Raw genomic sequence first — 15,705 nt, 5'->3', positions numbered from 1 at the left:
TCCGCAAGACGAATTTCCCTATGGGCTTGCTTCGCAAGACGAAACGTCTTGCGAGTTCTTGCAAGTTTCTTTCCTTTTTCTTAAAGCCGCTAAGCCTTTAATAGCCGCTAAGCCGCTAATAGCCGCTAAGCCGCTAATAGCCGTGCTTCGCAAGACGGAAAAAAACTACAAGACGAAGAGACTCGCGGAACAGATTAATTTCGTCTTGCGAGGCACCACTGTAACACACTGGTTCTCAATTGCCAGGCCTAGGTGCTCCAAAGATGCCTCGTTTACTCCAGTACTGACCATTTATGAGACAAAAGGCTCAGAGATAAGTCTATTTAGCCAGAGCCTTTTAACAGACCAAATTCTCCATGATTTCTTTTTTAAAGCTATTTTAAGCTAGTGGCCCTCTCCAGTGTACTCCATAATTTAAATGTACACACAGTGTAAAGTACTTCCTTTTGCTCATCCCGGATCTACTGCCAAACCAATCAGTTCAATTAGATGACTTTGAGCTCTAGCACTAGGAGAGAAAGAGTGGATTCTCTGCCCGCTCTCTCCCCAGAATGTATAATATAGATTGCAATCCTATGCCCACTTACCTGTGAATCCTTGCCTTTGCTTCCCTACCACCACAAAATTTCTGTGAATAGCCAAAATTTCCTGGTGTGAGTCCTTTTGCCCTGAGGCACCTTGAGACCAAGAGTTTGGAGACTTTTGCCACTCCATGTTCAGATGGTGCTGCAAAATGGTTTGTCTGTGACTGTTCAGGGAGGCAGCTTAGCTTCTTACCTCAAGTTTGAAGGATCTCTCAATTCAGACAACTTTATATAGCAGGGGTATAGAAACTGTGGCTCTCCAGACATTGCTGGGCTCCTCCCTCACCTAAGCCCCAGCCAGTAGGGTCAGTGGTCAGAACTAATGGGTACTGGAATTCCTGCAATATCTGGCAGGCCACAGAATTCTCCTCATTCCTGTTCTATAGTATTCTTTAGCTTACATTTTATTAATGTAAGCAGGGTGCCAGAAACCCTATTACAGTGGTACCTCGGGTTACAGACGCTTCAGGTTACAGATTCCACTAACCCAGAAATAGTACCTCAGGTTAAGAACTTTGCTTCAGGATGAGAACAGAAATCGCGCGGTGGCAGCAGCAGGAGGCCCCATTAGCTAAAGTGGTACCTCAGGTTAAGAACAGTTTCAGGTTAAGAACAGACCTCCGGAACGAATTAAGTACTTAAGCCGAGGTACCACTGTACGTTGTTTCGTTATCTTTTTTGGATTTGTTTTATCTTGTTATGGTTTTGTACATTTACTTGTTTCTCTTTATATTGGACAAAGCAATTTAAGAAATGGTTACAAAAAAGAGGTTTTCCAGCTCCCCCCCCCCCAAAAAAAACCCCACCCTTCCTGGCACATAGAAAAAAAGCAAGTCAGGAAAAAGGTTTCAGCCTAGCATTTCCCCCAACAGGCTAGCTTTCTGGATTCAGGCAGTGATACACACGTACATGCATACACACTCCTACATTTATTTATACCAGGAAAGGCTTGCCACACTCGTTTCTGATGACTGGGTAAATGCACCCTTCACAGGAAGTAAGCAGATAAAAATAAGTCTTCGTGCTGTTTGTTGAGCATGGTTACGGGACAACCAACCAGCAAGCTGGGGCAGATGAAAACTACAGTGTGAATAATGCCAGGCAAGTAACTTCTGGGATCTCACAACTGGGAGCTCGTGAACAGGACTCATAAACAGGGGTGTTTGCAAGGATTGGTGGAGGAGACTGAAGAGAATCAGCTTCTTTCTTTTGGATTAAAGCTGGTAGTTTGTCCGAGCTGTTTGGAGGCTTGACTGTTTGCAGGCCTGGTCCTCACCAACAAGGAGGAACTGACTGACAAAGTGGAAGTACTTGGAAACTTTGGAGGAAGTGATCATGTCCTCTCCTCCTAGGGTTCATGATACAGAGGCAAGGGAAAGGTGAGCATAGTTCGGACAGGCACTCTGGACTTGCCAATTTCAAAAAGCTTAAAGTGCTACTGGGTGAGATCCCATGGTCAGAAATATCTGACGAGAAGGGAGCCCAAGATGGATGGGAGTTTCTTAAGGGCAAAGTACTGAAGGACCAAATGCAGACAGTTCCAACAAGAAAAGTGGGAGGCATCTAAACAAACCAGAGCGGCTGCATAAGGAGCTTACAGATGAACTGAGATTTAAGATGGACATGTTTCTTCAGCTGCGTTTGAAGCGAGAGGAACAACAAGCAAGTGGTAGGTCCTCTATGTGGAGAAGACAGAAAAATGCTATTGGGTGACAGAGAGAAGGTGGAACTGCTCAACATCTACTTTGCCTCTGTCTTTGCACAAAAGGAAAGCAATGATAACAGATTAATGATGTAAGGAGGGAGCTGCAGACCAGGATAGGAAGAGATGGTAAGGGAATACCTAGCTACTTTAGTTGATTTCAAACCTCCAGGGCCTGATGAGCTGCACCCAAGGGTACTAAAGGAACTTGCGGTATAATCTCAGAACATCTGCCTATAATCTCTTGGAAAGCATGTGAGGTCCCAGCAGACTGGAGGTGGAAAAATGTTGTCCCCGTCTTCCAAAAAGGGAAGAAAATAAGATCCAGGTAACTACCGACTGGTGAGCTTGACATTGATACCAGGAAAGGTCCTAGAACAGATCACTCAATAGTTGGTCTGTGAGCACTTAGAAAAGGATGTTGTGAATACTAAGACCCAGCACAGGTTTCTCAAAAACAAGTCATGCCAGACCAATCTCATTTCTTTTTCTGATGGAGTTAAAAAACTTGGTGGATCAGGGGAACTAACTCCTTTCCAGCCCCAGAAGCAGCATTGTGTGTCATGTGACACACCTAAACACTGCAGCCGACACACTAATGTGTCATGACACACAATTTGGAAAGCTGTGCATTAATGGTTCCTTGTCATCCAGGAAAAAAGTTACAATTGGGATGCCACAGGGTTCTGTTCAACGTTGTTATAAATTACTTAGATGAAGGAATTGAGGGGATGCTTATCATGTTTGCAGATGACACCAAATTGGGAGGGATAGCTAATGCCAAAGAGGACAGAATTGGGATTCAAAATGACCTTAACAGATTGGAAAACTGGGCCCAAGCTAAGAAAATGAATTTCAATAGGGACAATTGCAAGATTCTACACTTGGGCATGAATAACCAGCAGCACAAATATAAGACTCCTGGCTTACCAGCAGTACATGTGAAAAAGATCTAGGGGTCTTAATAGACCACAAGCTTAACATGAGTCAATAGTGTGATGCAGCAGCAAAAAAAAGCTAATACTATTCTAGGCTGCATCAACAGAAGTATTGTGTCCAGATCAAGAGAAGTAATAGTACCACTCTATTATACCTGGAATATGGGATGCGGGTGGCGCTGTGGTCTAAACCACAGAGCATAGGGCTTGCCGATCAGAAGGTTGGTGGTTTGAATCCCCGCGACGGTGTGAGCTCCCATTGTTCAGTCCCAGCTCCTGCCAACCTAGCAGTTCGAAAGCACGTCAAGTGCAAGTAGATAAATAGGTACCGCTCCGGCGGGAAGGCAAACGGCATTTCCGTGCACTGCTCTGGTTCGTCAGAAACGGCTTAGTCATGCTGGCCACATGACCCAGAAGCTGTCTGCGAACAAACGCCGGCTCCCTCGGCCCATAGAGCAAGATGAGCACCGCAACCCCAGAGTCACCTGCGACTGGACCTAACGGTCAGGGGTACCTTTTACCTTTACCTTTATTGTACCTGGAATACTGTGTCCAATTCTAGGCACCACAATTTAAGAAGGATATTGACAAGAAGGAATGTGTGCAGAGGAGAACAACCAAAATGATTAAGGATCTAGAAACCAAGCCTTATGAGGAACAGTTGAAGGAGCTAGGTATGTTTAGCCTGGGGAAAAGGAGACCGAGACATCGAAGATGAAGCAAGCTTGTTTTCTTCTGCTCTGGAGGGTAGGACTTGAACCAATGGCTTCATGTTACAAGAAAAGAGATTTGAACATGTTACAAGAAAGGAGATTTGACAGTAAAAGCAGTTCAACAGTGGAACAGAATCCCTCAGGCAGTTGTGGACTCTCCTTCATTGGATGCTTTTAGGCAGAATTTTAAGCAGAGTTTGGATGGCCATCTGTCATGGATGCTTTAGCTGAGTTTCCTACATTGAAGGGGGTTGGATTAGATGACCCTTGGGAGTCCCTTCCATCTCTACGATTCTGTGATCACCAGACGTCCCCAACTCCTGATGTCCACCATGCAACAAGGCAGGAATTTATGCAGCTCTCTAGGTTAAAATGCAAGTGCTGAGACCACTTATACACAAAGAGAGAGCGAGCAAGATGCAAAACCAATAAGTAAAAACTCAGGCATGCTCACAGACCATACATGACTAACACAGAGAATTGTACTTTTGGGTGGAACTAACCGAGGAAATCTGGAAGAAGAAACAAGGAGAAAAGCATGGCACATATTTACTCAAGTTGAATAGCCTTGTTCATAGTTTCACAATTCCTCCCCGATAAGAATTTTACAAGAAATCTGGCACCTTTCGTGAAGAAATTATTTGTCAACTCATGTTACTATGTGGATACATATTTTTCCTTGTGGTTTTTTGTGGGGTTTTTTGAATCCTCGCACTTGTGATGGCCCAGTGACTAGATGCAGATAAACAAAATTTGAAACTGGAACATAGATTTGGCAAAATGTCCTAGAACCCTAAACATCTTAAATTCAATATTTACAACATGGTTCTAGCCCTCTGGAGGAAGACACAGTGAGACATGCAATTACTGATTTCAGGTCACACTTGTTAATGATGATCATTTACATCAGGGATTGAGAAATCTGTGGCCCTCTGGACATTGTTGGACTACAGCTCCCATTATCCTGGCTAGGGCTGATAAGAGCTGTATTCCAACAGCATATGGAGGACCGCGCGTTCCTTGATTTGCATAGTAGTTGCTTTTGGCTTTCTTGTTTCCCAGTTGCTTAAAACCTGTAGCTCATGGGTAGGCAAACTAAGGCCCGGGGGCCGGATTTGGCCCAATCTTCTCAATCCAGCCCGCGGACGGTCCAGGAATCAGCGTGTTTTTACATGAGTAGAATGTGTCCTTTTATTTAAAATGCACCTCTGGGTTATTTGTGAGCCTGCCTGGTGTTTTTGCATGAGTAGAATGTGTGCTTTTATTTAAAATACATCTCTGGGTTATTTGTGGGGCATAGGAATTCGTTCATTCCCCCCCAAAAAAATATATAGTCCGGCCCCCTACAAGGTCTGAGGGACAGTGGACTGACCCCCTGCTGAAAAAGTTTGCTGACCCCTGCTGTAGCTCCTCCCCCTGCCTCATGCTCACATAGTTGCAACTGGTTAAATGTCAGAAAATGATATAGAGATTATCTGATCTAAAGAAATAACCCAAATAAAAGAGTTATAGAGCTTCCTACAGGTGTGTGAAGCCGAATGGTTTTGTTTTGGAAAACCCTGAGAGTGGGTAGATTATCCTACACTGTACATAATAAAAAGCAGCATGTTTTTCTCCTGTAGTTTCTATACTAATGGATCTACTGAGCTTGTGAACAGAGTACCTAGGGTAAGAATATAAAGATGTTGGAGAGGAAACCAGCAGCTTATTCTCTCTCAAGCCAAACCATTAGTGGGAAGGACTTTTATGCAGACAGCTTGGCTGCTAATTAGGTTACATGAATGGCCTGCCAAGCCATGTAATGGAAAAGAGGGTAAAATAAACAACAATTACAGAGCACCTGGCTGCATTCAATTCAGATCTTCTACTGGGCCTAGTTCTCTTCAGGGCTGAGCTCTGAAGAGGAGGCTTGTTGGGGAAGAGAAAGGGCAATTGCTAGTAGCAAAGGTCACCATCTTATAAAGAGTGAGACTGTTCATCTCTCTAGTGCAGTACTGTCTACACTGACTGGCAGCAGCTCTCCAGGGTTTCAGGCAGGGGTCTCTCCTAGCCCTATATGGAAATGCCAGGGGTTGATCTTGGAACATTCTACATGAAAAGCAAGTGCTGTATTACTGAGCTACAGCTATGTATCTATCTAGCGATCATCTAGCTATCTACATTGCCTCAAGGCAATGTACACAGTGCAATAAACACAGCGAAAAACAGTTTAAAGCACCACATAAAATGACAACAGATGAATTTAAAAATAATATGAAGTACACACCCAGTGGCACTGTGGTCAAACCACAGAGCCTAGGGCTTGCGAACAGAAGGTCAGTGGTTCAAATCCCCGCAACGGGGTGAGCTCCTGTTGCTCGGTCCCTGCTCCTGCCAACCTAGCAGTTCAAAAGCACTTCCAAGTGGAAGTAGATAAATAGGTACCGCTCCGGCGGGAAGGTAAACAGCGTTTCCGTGTGCTGTTCTGGTTTGCCAGAAGCGACTTAGTCATGCTGACCACATGACCCGGAAGCTTTCTGCGGACAAACGCCGGCTCCCTCAACCTATAGAGCAAGATGAGCGCTGCAACCCCAGAGTCATCTGTGACTGGACCTAACGGTCAGGGGTGCCTTTACCTTTAGACACACATTACAGAACCTATCCATTAAGCTGGGAAAGCCTATCACAACAACAAGAAGTTTCCAATGTTTCCAGAAAAGTGCAGATAGCGGGCACCTGTAGCGGGCACCTGCAAATTACTATGAAGTAGGTTTCTGAGGTTTTTGAAACTTGACTAAGCTCTCCTGTAGACTGCAGGGACCTACTGTGTATATATGGGATAACGTGGTCTCTCAAGTTTTGGCGGCAACCACAAAAGGCTAGCAACCACGGCCAGCATAAATTAGAGAATCCCATATCACAATCCTACCGGTGAAATCTTAGCAACATGTTTCCCCTTCAGGGTGTTTTAGCTTATCACAACCATGCTGGCATCACACTAATTAGAGCAGAAATGCCAGCCATTCCAAAAAATGATAGCTTGTAGAGTTGAATTTTCCATTCCTCCCCTTCCTTATCTAAAGAATCTTCAATTAAATTTCCAGATTAGATGTTTTCAGGAGTTGCTTGTTACACAAACGCCAACTGTGCAAATATCTCTCCCCACATACAGACATATAACCTGCGGTACATAACTGCACTCCCCCAAAGTTGAATGGTTTTGCTTTGTAGTTGCATAGGTGGTAATTGGCCCATCTGCTGGGGTAAGGGACATAAAGAGGAAATTATCTGGAGAAGTTGGCAGAGAAATCAATTTAGCTGCAAAAACCTCAACAGCTGCTTTGCAATTAAATTGCAAAGTACTGTACTTGCAAAACACTTGAGGCTGCCTTTTGCAACTATGGCAGAAGTGCATCAGTTGCTCCTAGAGGTTATGGTTTGCGTATATTTAAAAAATGAATATCCACCTTGCAATTTCAAGAGGATCCAAATACGCCCTCACAAACACCAGATAATTTTGTCACTTTTGCACTCATTGGCTAGATCAACTGAAGGCAGGAACAGATTTGCATTTTACTAAACAATTCAAAAAATACTGCCTCCGTGCTTAAAAAAACCCCTCAAAATGAAGAACATTAAAAGCATCTTTTTCTTTTGAAATGAAAGCCAACAATTTAGGAACGGAGTCTGGAAGATTCCTAAAGAGACCCATGGGGGGGCTGAACCCCTTGTGGTTATGGGCCCATGTGGCAATGAGAATTCCAGTGGCAGAAATGCGAACTCTGTTCCCTGTGTCAGTCCTAGGTGTGGGGAACTTTTGGTCCTCCCGATATGGCTGAACTACAACTCCCATCATTCCTGGCCATGCTAGTTGGGGCTCATGGGAGTGGTAGTCCAGCAACATCTGGAGAGCTAAGGTTTCCACATACCTGGTCCGTCTTCTCACCCAAAAGCAGCCCTGCCATACCTCAATTTGTCCCCACAAGATGGGAAGAGCAGACTGTTGAAAACCAAGTTAGAAGCCTCATTCGTATTTGAACTAAGACAGACACATCCTTATTTCAGAGCTCTGCCAACTCACCATTTGAACATTAGACCAACAGAGTACGTGGCTAAGAAGATGTGGGTATTTAAAAAACAAAAAATCAGTGCGAAAAAGTTATTTTTAGTGGAAGTCATTTTGGGAAGGGCAAGAAAGATCTTCTCCTGGACAACTGGGCTTTCAGAATGTGTGATTAAGAAACCTCATTTCGCAACTAGTGTAAACAAACTCATAGAAATAAACATGCAAATATACATATAAATGTATATTTTCCTCTTTTTAATGGAGAGAAGCATCTGAGAATGCAGTCTTGTAAAACTGGGCAGAAGATGCAGATCCAAAACATCTGTTGTCGCCCTGCATTTTATGGATAACAAAAATCTTGACTTTTTCTATCCAGCTGATGGGCCTGCCAGTAGCATGGAAGAGACACAACTCAGGGTAGAGCATCTGCTTTCCATGCAGAAGGTCCAAGGTTCAATCCCAGGCATCCCCAGGTAAGACAGAGTGTTGGCTATTTGCAGATTAGCTGCACTGCAGAAAGCATGCTGGGGAGACCACACATACAAGAAACGCAAAATAACTTTTGCTAGGTTTTAATAACAATAACAAAAACTCCTTTTACACTAAATTACAATATATCAATAAGAATGACCCATCCACCAGGGTACTGAGAGAGCTACATGCTGCTCTTTCCCCAACAACTTAATTACCACAACTTAACAGCACCTGCTATACTGCTTCACAGCTGTAAAACAAGGTCATGTAATTTGCTCTGGCCTTTAAAGAAATACACATCTTGTGGAACAATAATGAACCTTCAAATTTAAAGAGACCATTCAACAGGGAGAGCTCTGTCTGAAACCCTGAAAATCCTTTGCTAGTCAGTGTAGATAATACTAAGCTAGATGGACCAAATATCAGCCCTGCCATAAAGGCAGCTTCCTATGGTCCTAGATAATGCTTTAAAAAATATTGTTTCACCAAGGCACCTCTGCTCCTAGGGCAATATTAAGTTGGGGTTTTTATTGGCAAGGGGCATGGCTAGAAGGTAGAGCATCTGCTTTGCAAGCACAATGCAAGCAGAATGGTTCACTTCCCTGCATCCCCAGACAGGGCTAGGAATGTCTCCTGCCTGAAACCCTGGAGTGCTGCTGCCAGCCAGTGAAGGAAATTCTGAGCTAGATAGAACAATGATTTCTAGGCAAGAATGCTTACTGTTTTTTAAAATATGTATCATTACTAACATGCACAGCACTCAGCAGAGTAGCAGTATACAAAAAGATTATTGGCACCTGGAGCATAATCAAGGTGAAGAGGCAAGGAGTTGAGATAAAGAATAAATGTGAGCAGATGGGGAGCTGTCAGGGGTGAGGACGGGTGCAAAATTGTTGAGCAAAGCTAGGAGGATGCAACTCATGTGCAGGGAATTTATCATGAATCAAAGCTTAGGGATAGAACAAAACTGGGCTGTAGAAGGTTTAAAAAGGGATGTAGCCATTGTGGTGCCCTCTAGAGTCCAGATGTTATTGGATTCCAAATCCCATGAGCCCCAGCCAGTTCAGTCAGAAGTCAGAGATGATGGGAGTTGTAGTCTAGCAGCATCTGAAAGACACTGCAGTTGTCTGGGCTAGCTAAAGGAGAATGAAGCTGTGTGGGAATTGGGGGGGCTGAGAAAAACGGGGTGATTATTACTGCTAACTCAGCATTTTTATATGCTTGCCTAAAGACATAAGATCATGGGTAGGCAAACTAAGGCCCGGGGGCCGGATCCGGCCCAATCACCTTCTAAATCTGGCCCACGAATGGTCCGGGAATCAGCGTGTTTTTACATGCGTAGAATGTGTCCTTTTATTTAAAATGCACCTCTGAGTTATTTGTGGAGCATAGGAATTCATTCATATTTTTTTTCAAAATATAGTCCAGCCCCCCTCAAGGTCTGAGTGACAGTGGACCAGCCCCCTGCTGAAAAAATTTGCTGACCCCTGCATAAGATCATAAGGAAAGCTTGCTGAATCAGGTCAATGGCCTATCTAGCCCAGCACTGTGTTCTCACAGCGGCTAACTATGGCCTGATGGAAATCGGAAAGGAGGCTCTGAGCACAAGAGCACTCTTCCTTCCAGAGGTTTACAGTGACTTGTATTTAGAAGCATTACCACCTCAAACCACAGAGGCAGAGTGCAGCCATCCTGGCCAGTAGCCATTGATAGCATTCTCCTCCATGAATTATGTCCAATCCTCTTTTAAAACCATCCAAGTTGGTGGCCCTCACTGCCTCCTATGAGAACAAGTTCCATAGTTCAACTATGTGCTGCGTGAAGTACCGTATTTTTCGCCCCATAGGGCACACCGGCCCATAGGTTTTGGACGGGGGGAAATAAGGGGGGGGGAATTATTTTTCCCCAGGCACGGGGCTGGGGCGGGGGAAGCCCGAGCTTCCCCCAACCCCAGCCCCCAGAACAGGCTGCTATCCGCAAGCCTAGGGAGCCCGGCAGGAAGTTGCACTGGTCTCCCCTGGCTTGCGAATATCTGCCCGAAGCCCAGGGCGCGCTGCTCAGCGCGCCCCCAGCTTCAGGATGCAGGCTGCTATCCACAAGCCTTGGGAGCCCAGCGGGAAGTCGTGCCGGGCTCCCAAGGCTTGCAGAGAGCTGCCTGGGGCGCGCTCCGCTGCGCTCCCCGGGTTTCGGGCTGCAGGCTGCTGTCCGCAAGCCTTGGGAGCCCGGCGGGAACTCCTGCGGGCTCCCAAGGCTTGCGGATAGCTTCCTGAAGCCTGGAGAGCGAGAGGGGTCGGTACGCACCGACCCCTCTCGCTCTCCAGGCTTCAGCGAAAGCCTGCATTCGCCCCATAGGACGCACACACATTTCCCCTTCATTTTTGGAGGGGGAAAAGTGTGTCCTATAGGGCGAAAAATACAGTACTTTCTATTATGACACTTCGTAACTTCAAGGTGAGCCAGGGCCTTCCTGAATCAAGGTTCATAGCTCAGTGGCAGAACATTCCTGCAGTGCACGGGGTTGGACTAGATGACCCTTGGGGTCCCTCCCAACTCCATGATTCTATTATTCTGACATCTGCTTTGCACCCAGAAGGTCACAGACACAATCCCAGGTATCTCCAGGTAGGGTTGGGAGATTCCCTGCCTGAAACCCTAGAAAGCTGCTGCCAGTCAGTATAGACCGGCCTTTCTCAACCTGTGGGTCCCCAGATGTTACTGAACTACAACTCCCATCACCCCTAGCTAGCAAGGCCAGAGCTCAGGGATGATGGGAGTTGTAGTTGACCAACATCTGGGACCCACAGGTTGAGAACCGCTGGTATAGACTATTCTGAGCTAGATGAGGGTCTGACTCAGTATAAAGCAGCTTCCTGCGTTCCTATGCGCCATCTCAGCCACTATGCTACGTCTAGTTATTTGTCCCACTTTTTTTCTGAGGAGCTCACGGTTGTGTACACCGTTCTCCCCCTCTCCATTTTATCCTCACAACAACCCTGTGAGGTAGGTTAGCTTGAGTGACTGGCCCAAGGTCACCCAGTGCACTTTGTAGCTGAGTGAGGATCGGACCCCTTGTTTCCTGGGTCCTAGTATGGCAGTCTAACTGCTGCACCACAACAGCATCCCATACTTTGTCTGCTGGGGTAGTGTAGATGTTCAGTCAAGCTGCTAAGCTCCAGGGCCCTCAATCATAAAATTATAAAAACTCTTACTGCAGAAGTGACAGAAGTCACTGTTACCATGCCTGCCGTCTCAGATGGCTTTTTCTTTTTTTTACCCAGGGTAAATTAAGGTCATGCAGTTAAATGTATTTGTTGCCAAGGGATATTTTTACCAAGGGATATTATCCTTTCTCCAAACCAAAGAAAGCAGATAATAATGTAGGATGTAAACTGCTTTGAAATTTGTTTATTTTCTTAAATATAAAGCAGTATAGAAATGAAAAGAATAATTGTTATTATTTGTTTCATTTCTATGGTGCTTTGTATTTAAGAGGGGGGAATACCTATGTATTTGGTTGGCATGCATATTTGTGGTACGATAAGGTAAAAGTACATAAAGCATTTAAAAATCATATTGTTAGAAAAGCATTGTTTAACGTTTGGATAAGATATAAGGATTTGCTAGAAAAGAAAACCCCAAGATGGTTGTCACCAATGGAAGCGAAGGCACAGAAAAAATTCAATATGGAGGCCAAACGGCCGGAATATTGGGAAATTCTGGTGCAAGATGGAGACAGAATAAAATTGCAGAGCTTTGAAAAATTGAAAAATAAAGTGCAAGATTGGCTCCATTATTATCAAATAATGGAGGCATACAATTTGGACAAAAAAGTTGGTTTCCAGGTGGAAAAATGAGAATTGGAAACAGAATTGTTAGATCCAAAAACCAAGAATTTGTCAAGAATGTATAACTTGCTGTTGAAATGGAACACTCAGGATGAAACGGTGAAATCAGCTATGATTAAATGGGCACAAGATGTAGGACATAACATAATGATGGCTGACTGGGAACAGTTATGGACCACAGGTATGAAATTTATGGCATGTAATGCCCTAAGAGAAAATTTAATGAAAATGATTTATAGGTGGTACATGACACCAGTTGAGCTTGAAAAAATCTACCATTTGCCTGATAATAAATGTTGGAAATGTAATGAGACTGAAGGTACATTCTTTCACCTTTGGTGGACGTGCCCAAGGATTAAGGCATTCTGGGAGATGATTTATAATGAAATGAAAAAGGTATTTAAATATACCTTCCTTAAGAAACCAGAGGCCTTTCTCCTGGGCATGGTTGGCCAATTGGTGTTAAAGAAGGATAGAACTTTTTTTATGTATGCTACAACAGCAGCAAGAATACTCATCGCGAAATATTGGAAGACACAAGATTTACCCACCAGGGAAGAATGGCAGATGAAGTTGATGGACTACATGGAATTGGCGGAAATGACTGGCAGAATCCGAGACCAGGGAGAAGAGTCGGTGGAAGAAGACTGGAAAAAGTTTAAAGACTATTTACAGAAATACTGTAAAATTAATGAATGTTAGAAAAATGTTGGAATGAAGTTATATGGCTTTAGTAGAAATGTTATAAGGAATTAAGTATAAATAGATTAATAGAGCATTAAAGGGAAAAATAAGGTTAGAATGTGTTAAGACAATTATAGGATAGAAAACAGAGGAAGAAGGAAAGGAATTGCTGAAACAATTAATAGAAGTGGAATACAAAAAGGGAGGTGTGAGGAGGTCGTGGAAATTAGTGAAAGAAAGATAAGATATTGAAATTGGACTGTGTTTTAAATGGTTTTTGTTTTGTTTTGTTAGTTGTATGTTAGTGTTTTGCAGTTGTTGTTTTGTATTGTATTGTTGTATGTTTTTTTCTTTTTGGTTTTTTGTAGTGTTGTGTTCAATTTGTTGGAAAACTAATAAATATTATTATAAAAAAATAAGAGGGGGGAATACCCTGGAGTCCCACAGGATGCATGTACCTTTTTTGTAAAGGCAACACACCCACCCCAACATCACTTGCTGGTTCACTTAAGAGGCACCAGACACATCAAACAGCTTAAGCTGTTGCCTGTCTCACACATGTTTTCCATCACAGTGCCAGACTGTGGCTAGATAAACCTGTACCAGGACAGGAACAGTTGACACTGGCTTATGAGGTAATACCAGATTGTCTTTTCCTTTGTCCAAAAGGTAGGAAGCAGAGACGTGTCTTTTACCTTCCACACACCTGAGCAACAGAATATGTCACCAGCTGCCTTTGGTAACAGTTCTTCCCCTAACGCCAAAAGAATTAAAACAACTTTCAACACCTCCTGGTCATTTTCTTCTTAAAAAGGAAACCAGAGGAATAGTTTGGGGCAGTTTTCTACCTTCTCATAAGCTAAAAAGAAATATACACAAGGGCAGTAAGGAACCAGATGTCACATGAGCTGAGGAAAGGAAATGAAGCTTGAATTCCATTCATTCATGAACACAGGGAATAGGGAGGAAAGTTTTTAGCCTCTCCGCTTTTGATCCAGAGAAAGGTGAAGATTTGGCTCTTCTGGCTAATAAGCAACCCCAGGATAAGATTGGTTTGTGTTAGCACTCTGTTTAATCTGGAGTGCCAAACAGAGGTACTGATGCCTCCAGTACAGAAATCAGTAAAAAAAAAATATGTAAGAAAAGACTTGGGGTTTTTGTAAACTTAAATACTACTCAAATATAATAGGTAAAGGTAAATATAAAACACAGACAAATGATCAGCATATTACCAATACACCGATCAATTTCCTCATGCTTTGTCCAGCATTTTGATAGGATCATGGTCTCTTGAGAAAAAACCCTTTTCTGACTTTACATTACTAGTTCTTTGTGCCCCCACTCCAAAGGTAGGGTACATTAAATGACTCACACATTCTACAGAGGGAAAGAGAGATTATACTGGTGGTGGTTAGACACCATAGCACTCCCAGATTCCAGAAGCTCATGGGTAGAGAAACTTCCATTATTTTCACATTTTCTTTCCCTCCCCCCCCCCCCATTTATAGACCACGTTAAATAAACACCCTATTCCAACATCTACTTCACCATTTTCTGAAAATTGCCAAATCTCTTACCTCCCTCAAGGATAGGATAGATATAGCAAAGAAACGCACAAGACACGCCTTCATTTCTCTAACGTGCAACCCCATAACGTTAAAGCGAATCCCTCTAATCTCAGAGGCAAATTATTGCCAGTGGGGAGGAAAATCTATGATGTCTGAAAGTGGTCTTCTGTCCCATAATAATCCAGAGTTCTCTTTAAGGGGAATGGTGAATTTCACACTAGCCATCTGCTTGATTAGCTACTCGATAGGGCTGGCTATTCACAGGTGACCTGAGCCCCAATTATCGCAAGACGCAAACGTTTAGGAGGTTGAGGAGGCGAGTGATAAAACCCTGGCCCTATAGACATTGCTTTGGTTTCTCATTCTGTCTGTGATGGGGAAGTAAGACTTAGCCCACACCAATCAAGCGAACACTCTATTAAGCAATCTTCCCCCGTCATTTTAGATTAGATCACTGAAAGATGGGGCCGCGCCCCTCAAATTTGTGCGGGTGCAAAGCACTCGGGAGAGGGGAAGGCTGATCTCCCGATTCCCTCTGAGGTGGATCCTATTATGTTGGGAACGAGACTGCATCCTCAACGACCAATTCCCCCCCCCCCAGCGCACACACACACACAGCAGGCACAAAATACCAACACCCCCACTCCGCAAATCTTCTCTCCTATATAATACAAAGAAGACGCGTGAAGGAAAGGAACTGGACGCTGCAGAAATATCTGCAAAACCCCATGTGTGCATTAAGGCCTCCTCTGCTTCAAGAGAAAGTGGAGCGAGGAAAGAGGAATGAATCCACACCCACCTGGTCTGCAAAATCCTCTGCGGTGCTCATCAGATCGTTCTGCCCCATGGCTAAGTGAGTGCTGCGGGAGTGGCGAAGGGAGCAGTGGGTTTCGCTCCAGGATGTGTTGGGTGCTGCTCAGCGCCTGGGAGACCGGACTAGCCGCTCACTCAAACACACCCCCGACAACCCCTCCTGTGGTGGCTGCTAGCAGCTTGCTGCTGCTGCTCTTATTGCAACGAGGCTGCACAGGAAGTGGCTGCACTCGCTGCGAGAAGCACTGCCACGTAGGCCAACTCTTAAAGGAACCGCACGGGGCGGCGGAGCCTCCGAGGAATCTCTCTTTGGCTTGGGGAGGAGAAGCACCACAGACT

At 44.3% G+C, this 15,705-nt stretch overlaps 1 protein-coding gene and 1 long non-coding RNA gene across 3 annotated transcripts in view; both read right to left on the bottom strand.

Annotated features, from left to right (window-relative positions):
• LOC308578746 overlaps positions 1–15,705 on the bottom strand; it is an 84,172-nt gene that overhangs the window by 66,319 nt on the left and 2,148 nt on the right. The gene's annotated exons all lie outside the window — the stretch shown is intronic.
• The window catches only part of SURF4 (surfeit 4), a 23,236-nt gene extending 7,531 nt beyond the window's left edge, over positions 1–15,705 (bottom strand). Inside the window, exon 1 of one of the 2 annotated variants that reach the window (XM_081179267.1) lies at positions 15,353–15,705. In XM_081179267.1, the coding sequence (XP_081035393.1) occupies positions 15,353–15,400 (48 nt within the window). In that variant the 5' untranslated portion in view covers positions 15,401–15,705. Of the gene's footprint in view, positions 1–587; positions 911–15,352 lie in introns of those variants that run through there. The other variant, XM_081179268.1, reaches the window with a different exon arrangement.

Source organism: Podarcis bocagei, assembly GCF_964188305.1.
Source record: "Podarcis bocagei genome assembly, chromosome: Z".
Taxonomy (NCBI): domain Eukaryota; kingdom Metazoa; phylum Chordata; class Lepidosauria; order Squamata; family Lacertidae; genus Podarcis; species Podarcis bocagei.
The sequence above is the reverse complement of the archived record's forward strand: the minus strand, read 5'-3'. Positions and strand labels throughout refer to the sequence as shown.